General features: G+C 33.7%; 2 protein-coding genes and 2 pseudogenes across 2 annotated transcripts; 1 reads left to right on the top strand and 3 right to left on the bottom strand.

Annotated features, from left to right (window-relative positions):
* Positions 1-1,889: 1,889 nt before the first annotated feature.
* On the bottom strand, positions 1,890-3,603 carry LOC114075210 (annotated as a pseudogene).
* Positions 3,604-3,904: 301 nt separating this feature from the next.
* LOC107005936 (BTB/POZ domain-containing protein At4g30940-like) lies at positions 3,905-5,185 on the bottom strand. The gene has a single exon (XM_015204580.1). It carries the CDS (start codon positions 5,183-5,185, stop codon positions 3,905-3,907), a length of 1,281 nt encoding a protein of 426 aa, XP_015060066.1.
* Positions 5,186-8,718: 3,533 nt separating this feature from the next.
* On the bottom strand, positions 8,719-10,157 carry LOC107005935 (annotated as a pseudogene).
* A 5,749-nt stretch (positions 10,158-15,906) lies between these two features.
* Positions 15,907-16,537, top strand: LOC107005934. The gene has a single exon (XM_015204578.2). The coding sequence runs from the start codon at positions 15,959-15,961 to the stop codon at positions 16,442-16,444; it is 486 nt and encodes a 161-aa protein (XP_015060064.1). The 5' UTR covers positions 15,907-15,958; the 3' UTR covers positions 16,445-16,537.
* The last annotated feature ends 1,908 nt before the right edge of the window (positions 16,538-18,445 follow it).

Genomic DNA, 18,445 nt, shown 5'->3' with positions numbered 1-18,445 from the left:
AAAGTTAGCAAACCATGTAAAAAGAACAACTAAAGTTCTTATCATGTAATTAAGCATTAATGAATTAAATTTGTGAAGCTAGAGTCATTCTTTAATAATAATCAAGAGGACATTATCAATGTGCGTCTCCATTTTGTAGATTTGCACCCTTTAAATTATTAAATTTCGTTATTTATCATAAAGGATAATACTTTATCCACATCAATTATATTATTCATGAGAGGGGTTAAGGAAAAAGTTATAAGAAGAGGGAAAGAAAAGAAATTTAGGTAAAGATTTTTTTTAAAAAAAATTATAACTATTATATACATATAGATTATAGATGATAAATATTAATAAATTAGATATTTAATTAGGAATTAAATCTTAGGAAGTCTAAAAGTCATTAACATTTAATTAAATTTATACAATCAAATATTTAAATATTTTATAATAATTTAATTTGTAGAAAGGGTAAAACCGTAATTCAACTTTCAACTTTTTTGTTCATGCTTTTAGTAATATATGATATGATATGATAACCTGATAAAATGATATTTAATTTACTATCACACGTTAAACTATATTGATACTATAACGAATGTTCTAACCATGGGTATAATTTACATTGAAAGTTTGGGAGAGGATGGTGGAGATAAGGGTGAGGAGGAATGAGTCCATTTTCGAGAACCATTTTGGATTAGTGTCAGGACGTTCAACTAATAAAGTCATTGACCTTGAAAAAACTTGTGGTAAAGTTCCAATAGAAGTCCTCTGGCAATGTTCGGGGTCTAAAGGTGTACTTGTGGCATATATTAGGGCGATAAAAGGCATGTATGATGAAACGAAGACTTGGGTAAGAGCAACGGGAGGAGATTCAGAGCATTTTCCAATTAAGATGAGGTTGCACCGGGGATCTGCGACCTGTTTCTATTTGTCTAGGGATGGATAAATTGATGTGGCATATTCAGGGCGAGATGCCTTGGTGTTTGTTATTTGCAAATGACATTGTTTTGGTCAATGAATCTCGTGACGGGGTTAGCGATAGATTGGAGGCGTGGAGACAAAATCTTAAATCTAAAGGGTTCAAATTGAACAGAACCAAGATAGAGTATTTGGAGTGTAAATTTAGTGAAGAGGAATGTTAGATTGTGGAGTCTGATTAATATATATAACTGTTTAGGCTTTACTATTTATTCTCCATTTATTCTCTGTAACCAAAAATACTCTGATTTATTAATATAAATACACCCCACCGCCGTGGAAGTTTACTCACAGGGTGTTACCACGAAACATTGGTTTTTCTCTTTCTCTCTCTAGATCTCTCATCTCTTTATCTTGAAAGTTCTTGTGTTCTTCATTCATCAAGTGTGTGTGCGTGAATTCGATCCTAACAAGGAAGTCGTGAAATGAGACTTGATACTCAAGTCACCCCCAAGATATATAGATTAAGTATATGGGGTCTCTGATCCAAGCAAATATGGAGATTAAGGATGATGTCACATATTGTATTTGTGCGGAATGGATGAAGTGGTGGCTTCCATCCAACCTCTTATGTAACAAGAAGGTACCACCAAAACTTAAAAGGTGAGTTTTATAGAATGGTGGTTAGACCAACTTTGTTGTATGGTGCAGAGTGTTGGCCAATCAATAGCTCCAAGTTTAGAAAATGTCGGTAGCAGAAATGAAAATGTTGAGATGGATGTGTAGGTATAATAGGAGGGATATTGATTGAGAATGCGGATATCCAGGATGAAGTGGAGTGACATCCATGGTGGATGAGATGAGAAAGAGAGATTGAGATGGTTTGGACTCCATAGAAGCTGTGATGTTGGAAGCCAATCAGAACCACAGTATACCGAAATACTACAGTTAGTTGATGAAAACAATTGCCCCCCGTGAAATGCAAGTTAGGGAAAACGCTCACAAGAAGAAGGACCCTTTTTGTTTCTCCAATTTACACTCGCATCAGTACTCCTAGAATCCAAGAAACCCAAACACTCGAACCAATCTAATACACAAATCGATCTACTCTCCTCTATTGCTATTGTATCACCAATATCATTAGAGCAAAGTTTGTTGCAATTCTTAGCGAACGACCTAATAATAGCATTTTCTGTAACGTCAAACAAGCAGATATCACTCTTTGGATGGGAATAAACAGCCATCACACAGTTGGTATTATGTAACCATTACATTTTTACGCGAGCAACCAGGTGGAATACATAAGAAATCTGTCTGCTTACCTGTGACTAGATCCCAAATGTCAATCCCATGGTCATCTCCAGTGCTATCACAACTCGACAACAGCTTGTAATCTGATCCAAAACCTAGTGTACTTGCTGTGACAAATGGAGCTAAAGTTCTCAATTTATCTGTAACTTGAAATTTATACCTCAACTACCCTGTTGATGCATTGAATAGCCCCATGCCTCTACTAGCTAGCTTTCATCAGAGCTAACAACGATACTTTCGGAACCAACCCAACAAACATCATTCACCTTATTGTGCACAATATGTGTTATAGGGTGTTCTTCAAGCATCCAGTCGTGCACACGAACAACACTACCTTGAGCCACACAGCACCATCCACATAGCTTGAATAGTCTGAGCAACCACTCCACACCTTGCTGACTAGCTTTTTATGGACTGTATCAGAGCATTCTATCGATCTTCGGAGGAATATAAAGCTCTCCTGTTCTGAGCAAGTCCAAAAGAACACCAAAACAATCTGGATATCCATCAATGAAATGGTCAGTGATTGCGGAATCATATTGTAGCCTTGAAGGTTCCAATTCTCATCAAACATGGCTCGAAAGAGTGAATTTTGGCCAGCAATTTCTAAGGTTGTGGCCATAGTTTCAAAGATTCTGAATACTGAGTTAATGCATTAATAACAAATTGATTTGGTATTGAAAATAATACATCTACTAAAAGCAAAGCCAAATCGAAAATGTTTGTTAATTTTGCCATTGAAAAACATAGTACATGATGTTTGCAACTTAGTATTGTCCTGAAATAATCAGCTATAGTTAATATCTTCATCTACCAATTCTAACAATCTGGATTCATATAATTGGTGGCCGAGGGGGTCTCCCATACATCAACGAAACTTTCTTTATTGAAAAATCACTAATTGTACCACCATGACTCTGCCGAAGCTGTGATGTTTAAAATCCAATAAGCGGATGTAACAATCTTCGCTCCTTGGATGAAAACTAGCAACCATCAAACAGTTGGTATCAGGTAACCGTTGCAACCTGCTAGCGTCACCATGTGACGAATATGGCAAGAAATTTATCTGCTGACCTATGACTTGGTTCCAAACACCGGTCCCGTGCTTATTGTTAGTGTTGTCAATGCAACTGGAGAACAACTTGTAATCCGAGCTAAAACAGAGTGCACTTGCTCTCCAATTCTTCAATTGTTTTCATCTGTGACTTGAAAATTATACTTTAATTCCCCTGTTGATGCACTGAACAACTCGATGCCTCCGCTACGTAGGTATTTGTAAGAACTAACCACAATGCTTTCAGAATCAACCCAACAAACATCTTTCACCGCACTGTAATTAAGATCGATTGTTGAGCGTTCTTCTAACATCCAATCATACACTTTAACCATATTATTACCATATTCCAATGGTAATACAACACAACACTTTCATATAATAAATACTGAGAATAATTTATCTAAAAAAAGCAAAGCCAAATTGAAAATGTTTGTTAATCGATCTTCTTGTGCAATATTTGATAATAACAACTTTCAACTACGAAATTAGTCATAGGACAATAAAGGAGGGAGGGGGGAGCTTCATCATCCATAAGTACTACAAGTTTTATCAAATCAAATTACATAGAAAATCAAAGTACTAATGAAGAAGAGATAAATTAAATTGTCGTTCACCCAATTGCATATGCATATACTATGGACGAGGGGTCTCCCATACATCAAAAATATCTTTGTCCCGATGAAGAGCAAAAAGACGATCACCGCCAATTGAAAAATCCCTAATCCAATTACAATAACTCAGTTGAAGCTGTGATGTTGGAACAAAATCAGAACCACAAAAAACTGAAATTGTATCACCATATAATGAGAACAATTGTCCCTTGTGAAATGCCAGTTTCGGATAAGGATTAAATGCGTTTTCCCTCGTAGAATTTCTCCATTCTATACTACTTGTAGTACTCCTCAAATCCATGAAACCCAAATTCTCATGTGAATCTACTATGCAAATGGAATTTCTCTCCTCTATCGCTATCGCGTCGCTATACATTCTTTGATACGCAGCATCAGACCACGACAAAGCCACCGTGTTTTCCCTAAAATCAAACAAGTTGATGGAACAATTTGACCTCGAATGACAAGTAGCGGCCATCAAACAATTGGTACCATCTAACCACTGAAACTTGGTAGCCTTACTATCTGGCCAGTATGGCAAGAAATCTGTCTGCTTACCTGTGACAATGTCCCAAACACCGATCCCGTTCTTCTTGTTTGTGCTCTCACTAAAACTGGAAAACAACTTATAATCCGAGCCAACACCGAGTGCACCTGCAGTGTAATCCTTCAATTGATCTTCATCTTTAACATGAAAATTGTACTTTAATTCCCCTGTAGATGCACTGAACAACCCAATGCCTCCACTAGCTAGGTACTTGTCAGAACTACTAACCGCAATGTTATCTGAATTAACCCAACAAACATCGTTGACCCTGCGATAATAACGAGTGGTTATTGTAGGTTGCTCTTCTAGCATCCAATTATACACGTTGACAATATTATCATGTAGCACACAACACCAGCTATTCGGGCTAGCCCAAATTTTTTCAGGCTTCGCTGTTGTTGGGCGCGATATAGACTCAGCCAACCGGATCCTATTGGCATCAAACGGGCCCCATTTAGCAAACCTTAAATGATCTTTAATGCCATAATACATAGCCTCTCTGTATAGGTGCTTCTTATCGATCTTTGGAGGAACATAAAGCTCTCCTGTCCTGAGTAAGTCCAAAAGGACACCAAAATACTCAGGATTTCTATCGATGAAAAGTTCAGTGATCGACCCATCGGAACGCAGGCTCCAATCGTCATTAAACATGGATCCAAAGAATGAATTCCTCCCACCACTAGCTAAGGTGGTGGCCGTAGTTTCAAACTTCTTTCCACCAACGTTGAGTTTCACTCTGTCTTTTTGGCTTTCCATTCTTCAAAAGTGTCGTTGTACCCTGAAATTCAAACTATTACTAATGTAAGAGATGCAACAGCTTACACATTATAATCGCACAACAAGGGTCTGGAGAGTGTTACATTTGTGGGGTACATAGGTTGTTTCTGATACACCCCGACTCAAATAAAAAGTAACCAAAGCAGGATAAACAAGAAAGTAACGGCAGCAAAATAGCAAGAAAAACAGCGAATAAAATGACAGGTAGTAATAAAATAAAAGAATAAGATGCTTAAATGGGGAGAAGATCAGAGAGGAGACCAACTCCTTGCCTCTTTCACGTAAAAGTACTCAAACATCAAGCTAGCTACTAGCCTTCTACCTTAATTCTTTTTTACTATTTCTCGTAAAATTACTTCAATACCTGATGTTGGAATGTATGCGTTCACTAGTGATCACATGACCAGGTCCTTTGACACAGTTAATGTGCAGAAAGTAAATAATTGGAAGTAAAATAAGCACAAGATTTAATGTGGAAACCTGCTTACTCAAGGGAGTAAAACTACGACCTTGTCATACAGGCTTTTCAACTGCCTTCACTAATCTCCAAGCAAAAGTAAATACAGATTTCAACTACAACAATGAGACTAAACACTTAATCTCACAATAAGTAATACACATATCACTTACTGAGCCAACACAATGCATTCATTTCCCACTATATCAACTATCACTAATCAATATAGACTTCAAACAGTAAGACACAAAGTTAACTCTAACAATGTTCTTACACCGACTCATACAAAGGTTTGAAACGTTTCTTATAAGAGTCAAACGAATCCTACAAGTTTAAGCACATTATAAGCATTCAAAACAACAACACACCTAGAAAGCACTTTGTCAGTTTATCAGGTCCCTTGCTGTATTTTATATTTTGAACCTAGTTCTCTCTCTCTCTGAATGAATGAATGAATCATCAAGTTGTTTGTATCTTGATTATATCAATCAAGAAGAATTATTGACCATTGGACAAACAACCTCGTCTATTTCTATTGGTGAAGTACACTGACTGCTTCACCAACACATTGACAAGAACACTCTGTTGTGGACCGGGTCTCTACATTTGTGAGGATCATCAAAACAAACATATCACAGACTACCTACTGCCCTTCTACCATAATCCTTTAGACTAATACTCGTAAAAATACTTCAGCACAAAACTACCTAGTTCCTTTCCACTCTAATCCTTGACTTTTTCTCATAAAAGTACTCAAACACCAGACTACCCTTTGCCCTTCTACCTTAGCCCTTGGCTATTTATTAATTGTAAAAATACTCCATCACTGGACTACCTATTGGCTTTCTACCTTAATCCTTAACTTTTTCTCATAAAAGTACTCCAACACCAGACTAGCTACAGTCCTTCTACCTTATTCCTCGACATTTTTTCACAAAAGTACTCCAACACCAGATTACCTACTTCTCTTCTACCTTAATCATTTAGACTCTTTCTCGTGAAAGTACTCCAACACCAGACTACCTACTACCTTTCTACCTTAATCTTTTTTACTATTTCTTGTAATAGTACTCCAACACCAGACTACATGTGTTTATAAAAATGATTTACTTTGTCTATTTCACTTAGGGTTCGTAAAATTAAGAAATAATTTATTATAACTATTCGAATTAGGATTCATAAAAAGAAAAAACATTGGAGAGAATTTCTATTAATTCTAACAAGTAGGATTAGATTCTTGCTTCCGTCGTACCTGTTTCTTTCTTCCTCTTGCTTCGATATGTTGCTCCGCCTGCAGCTGAATTTTCACAGAACAATTTTGAGACAACGTAGACCTAAATTTTTGAAAACAAAAATGGTGATGGCAATCCTGTAGTTTATGGCTTTTAGGTTCAATACTATTTCAAGTTTGCTTATAAGTATTGGAGCTACTAATAATTATTTGTTGTCTATAAGGTAACTATATTTAAATTTCTATTGATGATAATTATTATTAATAACCCGATAAAATCATAATTAATTTACTATCATATGTTAAACAACATTGATACTATAAAGTATATTTTATCCATGGGTATATTTTATATTGAAAGTTCGGGAGATGATGATGGAGATAAGGGTGAGGAGGGATATGTCCATTTTCCAGAACCATTTGGATTAATACAAGGACGTTCAACTATTAAAGACATTGACCTTCAAAAGGCCTATGTCCTTTGGCGGTGTTTGACGTCTAAAGGTGTACTCTGACTTATATTAGGGTGATATATGACATGTATGATGGAGTCAAGACTCGGATGAGAATAATGGGGAGAGACTAGGAGCATTTTCTAGTTAAGATGCTTAGTGATGGATAAATTGATGTTACATATTCAAGGCGAGATCCTTAGGTGTATGTTGTTTGCAAATGATATTATTTTGATGATGAGTCGTGTCGGATGTATGGAGATAAAATCTTGAGACTAAAGGGTTAAGGTTGAGCAGGACCAAGACAGTATTTGGAGTGTACATTAAGTGATGTGACATATAAGGAAAGCATGGAAGTGAGACTCAATACTTAAATTATCCCCAAGAGAGATAGATTCAAGTATTTGAGGTCTCTGATTCAAGGAAGTAGGGATATTGATGATGATATCACATATTGAATTTGTGGTGCATGGTTGAAGTGGAGGCTTGCATCCAGCCTCTTGTGTGACAAAAAGGTACCACCAAAACTTTATGGTAAGTTCTATAGAGTGATGATTGAAAAACTTTGTTGTATAGAGCAAAGTGTTGACCAAACAAGAACTCTAGGTTCAGAAGATGTAAGTGGAGGAAATGAAGATGTTGAGGTGAATACGCAGGTATACTAAGAGCGATAAGGATTAGGATATCCAGGACGAAGTGAGTGTCATTTTGGTTGACAAGATGAGAAAGACAGATTGAGATGCTTTGGAAATGTGAAGAGAAGAGGTGTGGATGTCGCGATAAGAAGGTGTGAGAGGTTGGATATAGAGGGGTTGAGGAGAGGCAGAGGTAGGCCGAAGAAGTATTGGGAGATGTGATTAGGAAGGACATGGCTCACTTTCATATTATCAAGGACATGACCTTAATTAGATAGGAGGGTACGAAGCTCATGGATAAGGGTTAAAGATCAATAGGTATTTGAGAGGCGTCTTATATTACTAGCCTATTCGTGTCTCAGGCTGGGTGGGAGTATAAAGCTCCATATCGGTCGTAGTACTAGTGTACTCATGTAGTCTTTATAATTTGTGAAGTATATCATATCTTAATAAGTCAAGAACAAATCACATGAGTAAGGCCTCATAGTTGAAAATCATGGATACACAAGTATCTATAACCTTGAATCTTTTTTTTATCACTATATCCATTAATTAAACCTCACTAAACAATCACTCTTATATCATCAACAAAAATAAAATAACTTAAGGGATGAGTTGTTAAACTCATATAAGTTATCAATAATTCACAATCAGTCATAGTTTATTGCATAATCAAATAAAGTTGCATAGAAAATTAAAGTACTAGCTAACGAAGAAGAGATAACTTAAATAGTCGTTCACCCAATTGTATGTGCATATACTATCGCGTCTCTATATATTCTTTGATACATAGCATCAGACCACGACAAAGCCACCGTGTTTTCCCTAAAATCAAACAAGTTGATGGAACATTTTGACCTCGATTGACAAGAAGCAACCATCAAACAATTGGAACTATCTAACCACTGAAACTTGGTAGCCTCACTATCTGGCCAGTATGTCAAGAAATCTGTCTGCTTACCTGTGACTTGGTCCCAAACACTGATCCCGTTCTTTTTGTTTGTGCTCTCAGTAAAACTGGAAAACAACTTATAATCCGAGCCAACACCGAGTGCACCTGCAATGTAATCCTTCAATTGATCTTCATCTTTAACTTGAAAATTATACTTCAATTCCCCTGTAGATGCACTGAACAACCCAATGCCTCCACTAGCTAGGTACTTGTCAGAACTAAGAACCGCAATGTTATCTGAATTAACCCAACAAACATCGTTGACCCTACGATAATCACGAGTGGTTATTGTGGTTTGATCCGCTAGCATCCAATTGTACACGTTGACAATATTATCACGTACCACACAACACCAGCTATTCGGGCTAGCGCGAATTTTTTCAGCCTTCCCTATTGTTGGTCCCGTTATAGACTCAGCCAACCGGAGCCTATTGCCATCAAAGGGGCCCCATTTAGCTAACCTTAAATGATCCTCAATGCCATAATACAGAGCCTCTCTGTATAGGTGCTTTTTATCGATCTTTGGAGTAATATAAAGCTCCCCTGTTCGTAGTAACACCAAAATACTCGGGATTTCTATCGATGAAAAGTTCAGTGATCGACCCATCGGAATGCAGGCTCCAATCGTCATTACACATGGATCCAAAGAATGAATTCCTCCCACCACTCGTTAAGGTGGTGGCCGTAGTTTCAAACATTTTTCCACCAACGTTGAGTTTCGCTCTGTCTTTTTGGCTTTCTATTCTTCAAAAGTGTTGTCGTACCCTTAAATTCAAACTATTACTAATGTAAGAGATGCAACAACTTACACAGTCTAATCGCACAAGAGGGGTCTGGAGAGTGTTCAAATTTATAGAGACCTTATCTTTACCTTCGTGGGGTACATAGGTTGTGTCTGATACATCCCGACTCAAATAAAAGTAACCAAAGCAGGATAAACAAGAAAGTCACGGCAGCAAAATAGCAAGAAAAAAAAAAGCAAGTAAAATGACAGGTAGTAATAAGGAGAAAATGAGAAGAAGAAACCAACACTTTGCCTCTTTCGGCTAAAAGTACTCCAACATCAAGCTACCTACTACCCTTCTACGTTAATGCTTGACTATTTCTCATAAAAGTACTTCAACACCAGACTAACTAACTGGCCTTCTACCTTAATCCATTTGACTCTTTCTCGTAAAAGTACTCCAACACTAGATAAGACTCTTCCTCGTAAAAGTACTCCATGACACCAGACTACCTATTGCCCTTCCACTCTAATCTTTTGACTTTTTCTCATAAAAGTACTCCAACACCATACTACCTTTTGCCCTTCTACCTTAATCCTAGATTCTTTCTCGTAAAAGTACTTTGACACCAGACTACTTACTACTCTTCTACCGTAATCCTTTATTGTTGATTCTTTCTCATAAAGTACTCCAACACCATACTACCATTTGCCCTTCTACCTTAGTCCTTGGCTCTGTATAGTAAAAGTACTTCAACACTAAGCTACTTGCAGTCTTTTTACCTTAATCATTGACTCTTTCTCGTAAAAGTACTCTAACACCAGACTACCTACTGTCATTGTACCTTAATCCTTGACTATTTCTCGTAAAAGTACTCAAACAACAAATTACCTACTGCTCTTCTACCTTAATCCTTTTGACTTATTCTCGTAAAGTACTCCAACACCAGACTATCTGTGTTTTTAGAAATGATTTATTTAAACTATTTCACTTAGGGTTAGTAAATTAGGAAATAATTTATCTTAAGTATTCCAATTAGGATTCGTAAAAAAGAAAAATAATTGGGAGAAAAATTCTTGTAAATCTAACTAGTAGATAGGATTCTTGGTTTCGGCATACCTATTTTTTGCTTCCTCTTTCTCCGGTATGTTGCTCAGCCTGTGACTGAATTTTTATAGAATAATATCGCAGCAACGTAGACCTAACTTTTTTAAAACAAAAATAGTGATGGCATTCCAGTAATTTAAGGCTTTTAGGTCTAATATTGTTCCTAGTTGGCCTGTAAGTATTGAGCTACTAATAATTATTTATTGTTTATAAGGCAAGTATACTTAAATTTCTATTGATTATTATTACTATCAGTAACCCGATAAAATTATAATTATTTTACCATCACATGTTAAACTACATTGATACTAAAAAGAACATTTTAACCATGGGTATAGATCCATCATACATGTCCTTTATCGCTCTAATATAAGTCAAAGCTCACAAGTACACCTTAAGACTCCAAATAACGCTAAAGGACTTCTCTCGGAACTTTTGTCGTAGGCCTTTTCAAGGTCAATGACTTTAATAGTTGAACATCATGGAATTAATCCAAAATGGTTCTCGAAAATGGACATATCCCCCCTTAACCTTATCTCTATCGTCCTCTCCCAAACTTTCACTAAAATATACCGATGGTTAAATATTCTTTATAGTATCAATATAATTTAACATGTGATAGTAAATTAATTATAATTTTATTGGGTTATTAATAGTAATAATCATCAGCGGAAATTTAAGTATTAGTAGTAGCTCCAATACATATAAGCCAGCTAGGAATAGTATTGGGCCTAAAAATCTAAAATTACAAGAATGCCATCACCAATTTAGTTTTTAAAAAGTTAGGTCTACATTGTCACGATATTATTTTATGAAAATTCAATCACCGGAGGAGCACCGTATAGAAGAAAGAAGAAGCAAGAAATAGGTACAACGGAACCAAGAATCCTATCCGACTTGTTAGAATTAAAAGAAATTTTCTCACAATTATTTTTCTTTTTATGAATTCTAATTGAAATAGTTTAAGCACATTATTTCATAATCTACAAATCCTAAGTGAAATAGTTAAAACAAATCATTTTTTAAAACACAAGTAGTTTAGTGTTGGAGTACTTTTACGAGAAAAGGATTAAGGTAGAAGGGTAGTTGGTAGTCTGGTGCTGGAGTACTTTTATGAGAAAGAGTCAAAAGGATTAAGGTAGAAGGGCAGAAGATAGTCTGGTGTTTGAGTACTTTTACGAGAAAAAGTCAAGGATTAAGGTAGAAGGGCAGTAGACAGTAGATAGTCCAGTGTTGGAGTTCTTTTACAATAAAGAGTCAAGGACTAAGGTAGAAGGGCAATGGATAGTATGGTGTTGGAATACTTTTATAAGAAAGATTCAAGGATTAAGGTAGAAGATTAGTAGGTCGTTTGATGTTGGAGTACTTTTACAATAAAAAGACAAGGATTTAGGTAGAACGGCAAGGGATAATATGGTGTTGGAGTACTTTCACGAGAAAGAGTCAACGATTAAGGTAGAGATTAGTAGGTAATCAAGACTCGTGTAAGAACAATGGGAAGAGACTCGGAGCTCTTTCTAGTTGAGATGGAGTTGCACCAGTGATCTGCGTAAAGCCTGTTTCTATTTTCCTTGGTGATGGATAAATTGATACAGTATTTTTTTCGTTGAAGGGTGTATCACCATACTCATGTCGTCTTTGGCTTTTGGTATATGATTTTATCTCTGGATTACTGTGTTTAGGTGATCGCATCTTCTTCTTGTTACGGTTTCTTACATATCTACTCGCACTACTTTGATATTAGTCATGTTTTTGCTTTGATTTGCTTGAGACGAGGGTTTTTCTAAAACAGTCTCTCTATCTCGAAGAGTTAATGGTAAGGCCTATATACACTCTATCCACTCTGTGGGATTTCACTAGATATGTTATTGTTGTTGTATATAATAGTAAAACTAGTTCTCCTCCTTATCTTTACAAACACAAATATAACCCTCGAAATTGAATATTATCTCAGCTCAAAAGTTGTTTACTTAAATATGTCTTATCAAAGTAAGGGATTTGTTTCAAGCGAAATCAAATCAGAAGAGATTTCGCTCTACAATCAATCGTAGCTATTTCCACACACATATCCCGTGATTTGAGAAAGACTCTACTAAGTGGTGGCACAATGTATAGAGTGTGATAGTTGTTCGGTGTTGGAATGTCGAACTTGGAAGAAGTGTTATAAGCTTTCAATGGAAGCCTCAGAAAATCAAAGGGCGCGAGTAACTCTAACTGTCCTTTTTATTTAATATTTATGCTGACATATTTCTCAGTGCATGTTTAAACTAGTAATCCAAAGTCCTTATTTTTTTCTTTTTTTTTAGACCCTTATTATCTAGTCAAACTAAGCCATATAAGTTCTTTTAAAAAAATTATGAAGTCCTATCTAATTTGTGAGGCATAAAAAAGACTAGTGCATTTGAAATGCACTAAACTCTCGCTATGCACAAAGTTTGGAGAAGTTTCAGATAATAAGAATCACAAGAATCTATCATACGCAATCTTATACTGCATTTCAATACGAAGCATATCATATCTTAAGTCAAGAACAAATCACATGAGTGAAGCCATATATAGTTAAAATCTAGTTATAACTAATACAAATTCTCAGTAATTCGCAATCAGTCATAATTTATAGCATAATCAAATCAAGCTAAATAGAAAATCGGAGTACTAATGAAGAAGAGATAACCTAAATAGTCGTTCACCCAATTGCATAAGCTGTGGGCGAGGGGTCTCCCATACATCAAAAATATCTTCGCTCCCATGAAAAGCAAAAAGACGATCACCACCAATTGAAAAATCCCAAATTGGACGACCATGACTCTGTTGAAGTTGTGATGTTCGAACCCAATCAGAACCACAGTTAACTGAAAAATGAATTCCTTCGGAAGTATTCCAACACCTGGCTACCTACTAGCCTTCTCCACTAATCCTCTATTCTTTCTTTTAAAAGTAATTCAACATCAGACTAACTATTACCCTCTACCCTAACCCTTGACTCTTTCACGTAAAAGTATTCCAACACCTGGCTACCTACTACCCTTCTTCCCTAATTCTAGAATCTTTCACGTAAAAGTATTCCAACACCTGGCTACCTACTACCCTTCTTCCCTAATTCTAGAATCTTTCACGTAAAACGTACTCCAACACCAGGTTAGCAACTACTCTTCTACCCTAAACCTTCACTCTTTCTCGTAAAAGTATTTCAACATCACGCTACCTACTACCCTTCTACCCTAATTTTGGAATCTTTCTTCTAAAAGTACTCCAACACCAGGCTACCTTCTATCCTGATCCTCGACCTCCAAAGGTCATTTCCTCTTTAAACTGAACATGTATCATGTCTTGTCTAGTCACATCCTCATTTTTTTCAGGTGGATTTACCTCTATCTACTCCTAAAACCTGCTAAATATATACAATCCAAGTTCTGTACAACGTTTTTCTAAAACAAAAAATTATTCAAAGAAAAGAATTCAAAAAATATAGATAGTATTTTTTTTTTCTTAGCAGAACCTGCAATAATCTGGAGACGAATTCACTTGTGATTACTGAAAAAAAAATTGGAACCATGAGGTGTTATTATATTTGTGATTTTCTGTATTTTTAAACAATAATTAATTTTGACTATTTCAATTAGGGTTAGTTCAAAAAGAAAAATAATTTATTTTTATAATTATAAAAAATATTTTTTAACAGCTGGTATATAGTAGAAAAAACTTGCTACTAATTCTAATGCTTTTCCTAACAAACCCAAAGATAAATTCTTAAAATTGAATATTATCTCAACTCAAAAGTTGTTTACTCGGATATTTCTTATCAAAAACGAGCGATTCATTTTAAGTTGAATCAAATCAGAAGCTATTTTTGTTCTATCCTAAATCGTTGTTATTTTTGCGCCCTTATTTGGTGATTTGAGAAAGACTCTACTTTGAACCAAATCTATAACCTCGGACTATAAGATCCGTTGTAGTCTAGTTGGGAATTTTTAACCAAACTAAGTCATTATATATAACAATTTACCAAAGTAATACATTTTTCTAAAATTTTACAAAACTAGTATAAACGTATTTCACGGTAACGTTTTAGGGTATATTTTTTTTTTAAAAAAAATAACAGCATTAGGTTAATATACGTTACTGTAAGTAACGTTTTACTCCTAAAACGTTATTTTCAGTAACGTTTTACTCCTAAAACGTTACTATGAGTAACGTTTTAGGAGTAAAACGTTACCGTGAGTAACGTATATCAATCTGACGCCATCAACTTTTCAAAAATAAAATATATCCTAAAACGTTACTGTGAAATACGTTTATACTAGTTCTGTAAAATTTTAGAAAAACATATTATTTTGGTGAATGGCTTTATATAATGGATTAGTTTGGTTAAAACCTCTCTAGTTGGTTAGGACACGTAGAGTCTGACACTCGTCTAATGCTAAAAGGTCCGAAGTAGAAATTAAAGTTATAGCATTGGATGGAAACTTTAAAATTGGTAACAATTAACTCTAACTATATATCACTTTTACTTAGTATTTCACTTATCGTCCCATCTTATGTCGCACTATTTTTTGTTGCATAATAATGTCATATTTTCAAATACTTTTAACTTTAAATTAAATTTCTTATTTTATCCTTGGTGATATATACTTTTATAACTACAAATTATCTCAAAGGCATGTTTACACTACTATACCCAAAGTCTTTATTTCCTTTTTAGGCACCTTATTATCTAGTCAAATTAGGCTACATTTAAAAAAAATTATTCCTTATTTAATTTATGGCGTGTAAAAAGAACTGTTTGATACACTAAGTTTTTACTATACACAAAAATTATACAAGAATCGATTTATAAGAATTTATTGTACGAAATCTCATCGTACGTTATTATTTCCACAAGGGCCTATAATTTGTGAAGTATATCCTATCTTTTAAGTCAAGAACAAATCACATGAGTAAAGCCCTATATGGTTAAAGAGTTTTAGTCAATAACTATCAAATATCACAAAACAAAATTCAAACAATTAATTCTACTCAATCATCAAATCTTGAAAAACTTGGATACAAGATCTATAACGTTGAAAAAAATTTATCACTATACCAAACTTAATCAACTAATTAAACATTATAAAAACCTCACAAAACAATCACTCCTATAACCTCAAAAAAAAAATATATAAAAAGTGTTCAAGTTTCATTTAAATTATAGCCATGGCCACAAAAAACTCATTTTACTTTCTTATTTTATTTCTCATCATTGCTTTAAACTTCATTAATACCTTAGCCACTTATCATAATTCTGATGATAATAATACTGAAAAATGGTTGCATATTTGGCCATTTGTTCCACCACCACCACAACCACCTTCATCAATTGGTCATTTTCCTAAATTTCCATTCACAAGATCATCAATATTTCCATGGCCGCGATTTTTGCCTCCTTATTCCCCGATTAATAAAAAAACATCTGATGACATAAGCATGATCAACAGTCAGAACGTGTTGAAGAAAAAATCATGTGCTTCAATCGTTGAACGATGTATAATTTGCGATCGTCGCAGATGTTTTTTCTCCTATGATTGTTGTGAGATTGTTAGTGAATTTGGTCATGAGGTATGTAACAAAGTTTATGGCTATGCTATGATTAAAAATCATTGTGCAATTAGCCCATTAGCTGCTCCTCCTCCTTCAACTTAAGTGAAATTATATTAAGTTATAATTAAGTGTGTGTATTTATTATGAAAGAATAAATTAATTAATGAAGTGATGGACTATATAATTATCAAATTATGTACTTTGTGTTATGTCTTCATAATATATATATAAATCAATAAAATAAAGTGAAGTTCTTGTTTTTTTTTAATGTCACGAGTTTTTATTTCTAGTTTACAAATGGTTATCCACAACATAAGAAATAATTAGTTGATATATTTACTATAAATAATTAATTCAAGATAATTGTTATTTTAGAAAATAAAGATAAATTTTATTAATTTGCATTCTTATTCTTAATAAATGTGGAGAGAAAGTAGTATTATATTCAAATAAAAAACAAATAAGAATAATTTACTCAATTTCCCCTTTTTAATAGTACTAATTTTTTTAAAAAAAAAACATGACAAGTAAAATGAATTGAAGTGACTAAATGTACATGTACGCTTTCTACAAAAGCAAAGATCGTGTAGTTAACAAAATAATTTGATGAGTTGTCAATAAGATAAAAATGAATTTCGTTATTTAATTATAAAATTTATAGTGAATAGATACTAAACCTAATATAAACATTATCATAAAAGTATCGAATAAATTTAGAGGACCGCTTATATTTAGCTTTCTTTTTTTTGTTCTTCAACAATTTTCATATTATTAATCATGTTCATTTACACCCACACCCAATAATGACAGCCAACTATAAACATGAAAATGAAGTTACAATATTATACCGGAGCCTAAAGGGTATAAAATATTAATAAAAATTTTAAAATGGTATATAAAATTTTATATCAATCAAAACGGCGAAATAGTTGGAACAACAGCGATTTACTCCATCGGAAAAAGCAAAATCACCACTACTGCAGCAATTTTGCAAAATATGATTTTTTTTTTAAAAAAAAATTAAACGCTACGTAGGCAGTGATTTTGAATTTTGTTTTAATTTTTTTTTTTCTTTTTTTGAGAATCACAGCGATTTTTTGATTTTTTTTTTTTTTTAAAAAAATGGAGCAATTGATGGAATTATAAGCAAGGAAAATAATCATTATGTTTTAAGAAAATTGTAAACTTCTACATCTTTAATCATTTCACATTAACCAAAAAAAATAGTGAGGAGCTTTTATTGACCTTACCAAAAATAGTAAATTTGGGAAATCTAAAAACTTTGACAAAATTATAATATGTTATACTATAAGTGTTATATTTACAAGAATTTAGCTTATTAACTCATATTATTGTATATCAACTTGATGTTCATGAATCTATTAAATTTAAGTTTTAGATTCGTTTTAACTATGATCTAATGATTAATGAAAGTAAATTAAAAAGTATGAAGTCTAACAAAAAACATTAGGTAACTTTTTTTCTATCATTCCAAATCTTAAATAAACGGTATCATCTAATACTTATGATGATAAAAAGTAGTAAGTAAACCATAAAAATTAATTAACATATGCGTAAATTGACTCCGTTATCATATTTAAAAAAAATATATGGTTCAAAATTCAAATAATAAACCATATAAATTATTAAAATCTTTTCTATCTATAATTGTTATATTTTGCCATATGTGAGAATAGATATTCATTTAACTAAAAATGGACCATAGAATTAATGGACAATGGCCAAAGTCAATGTTACATTATTATCAATAATATGATATAACAAAGATAGCGATTGGACGCCTTCGATTTTCGATATTCGATATTTGAATTTTTCACTTTAACTAAGTTTATTATCTGGTAAAATTCATTAAAAAAAGAAAAAAAAAGTAGCTACTCAAAAAGAAATTCCTTTACAAAATTTAAAATTAATAATTCTTTTTAAGTAAATAAAAAAGTACTGAAATCATACTAATTTTATTATACGAAAATCAATTTAAAAAAATTTATATTACATTATACATTAAATAAAGGTAGATATCTATCAACAAGGATATGGAACAAAGAATTAGGAATTATTCTTTAAAATTGGAATCATTATGAT

This window comes from Solanum pennellii, chromosome 12 (assembly GCF_001406875.1).
Source record: "Solanum pennellii chromosome 12, SPENNV200".
Lineage (NCBI taxonomy): Eukaryota > Viridiplantae > Streptophyta > Magnoliopsida > Solanales > Solanaceae > Solanum > Solanum pennellii.
Note: the sequence above shows the minus strand (reverse complement) of the source record. Positions and strands in the feature narration are given on the sequence as shown.

Coding starts and splice junctions, on each gene's coding strand:
- LOC107005936 (XM_015204580.1), bottom strand. CDS start 5,185: ATGGAAAGCCAAAAAGACAGAGTGAAACTCAACGTTGGTGGAAAGAAG.
- LOC107005934 (XM_015204578.2), top strand. CDS start 15,959: ATGGCCACAAAAAACTCATTTTACTTTCTTATTTTATTTCTCATCATT.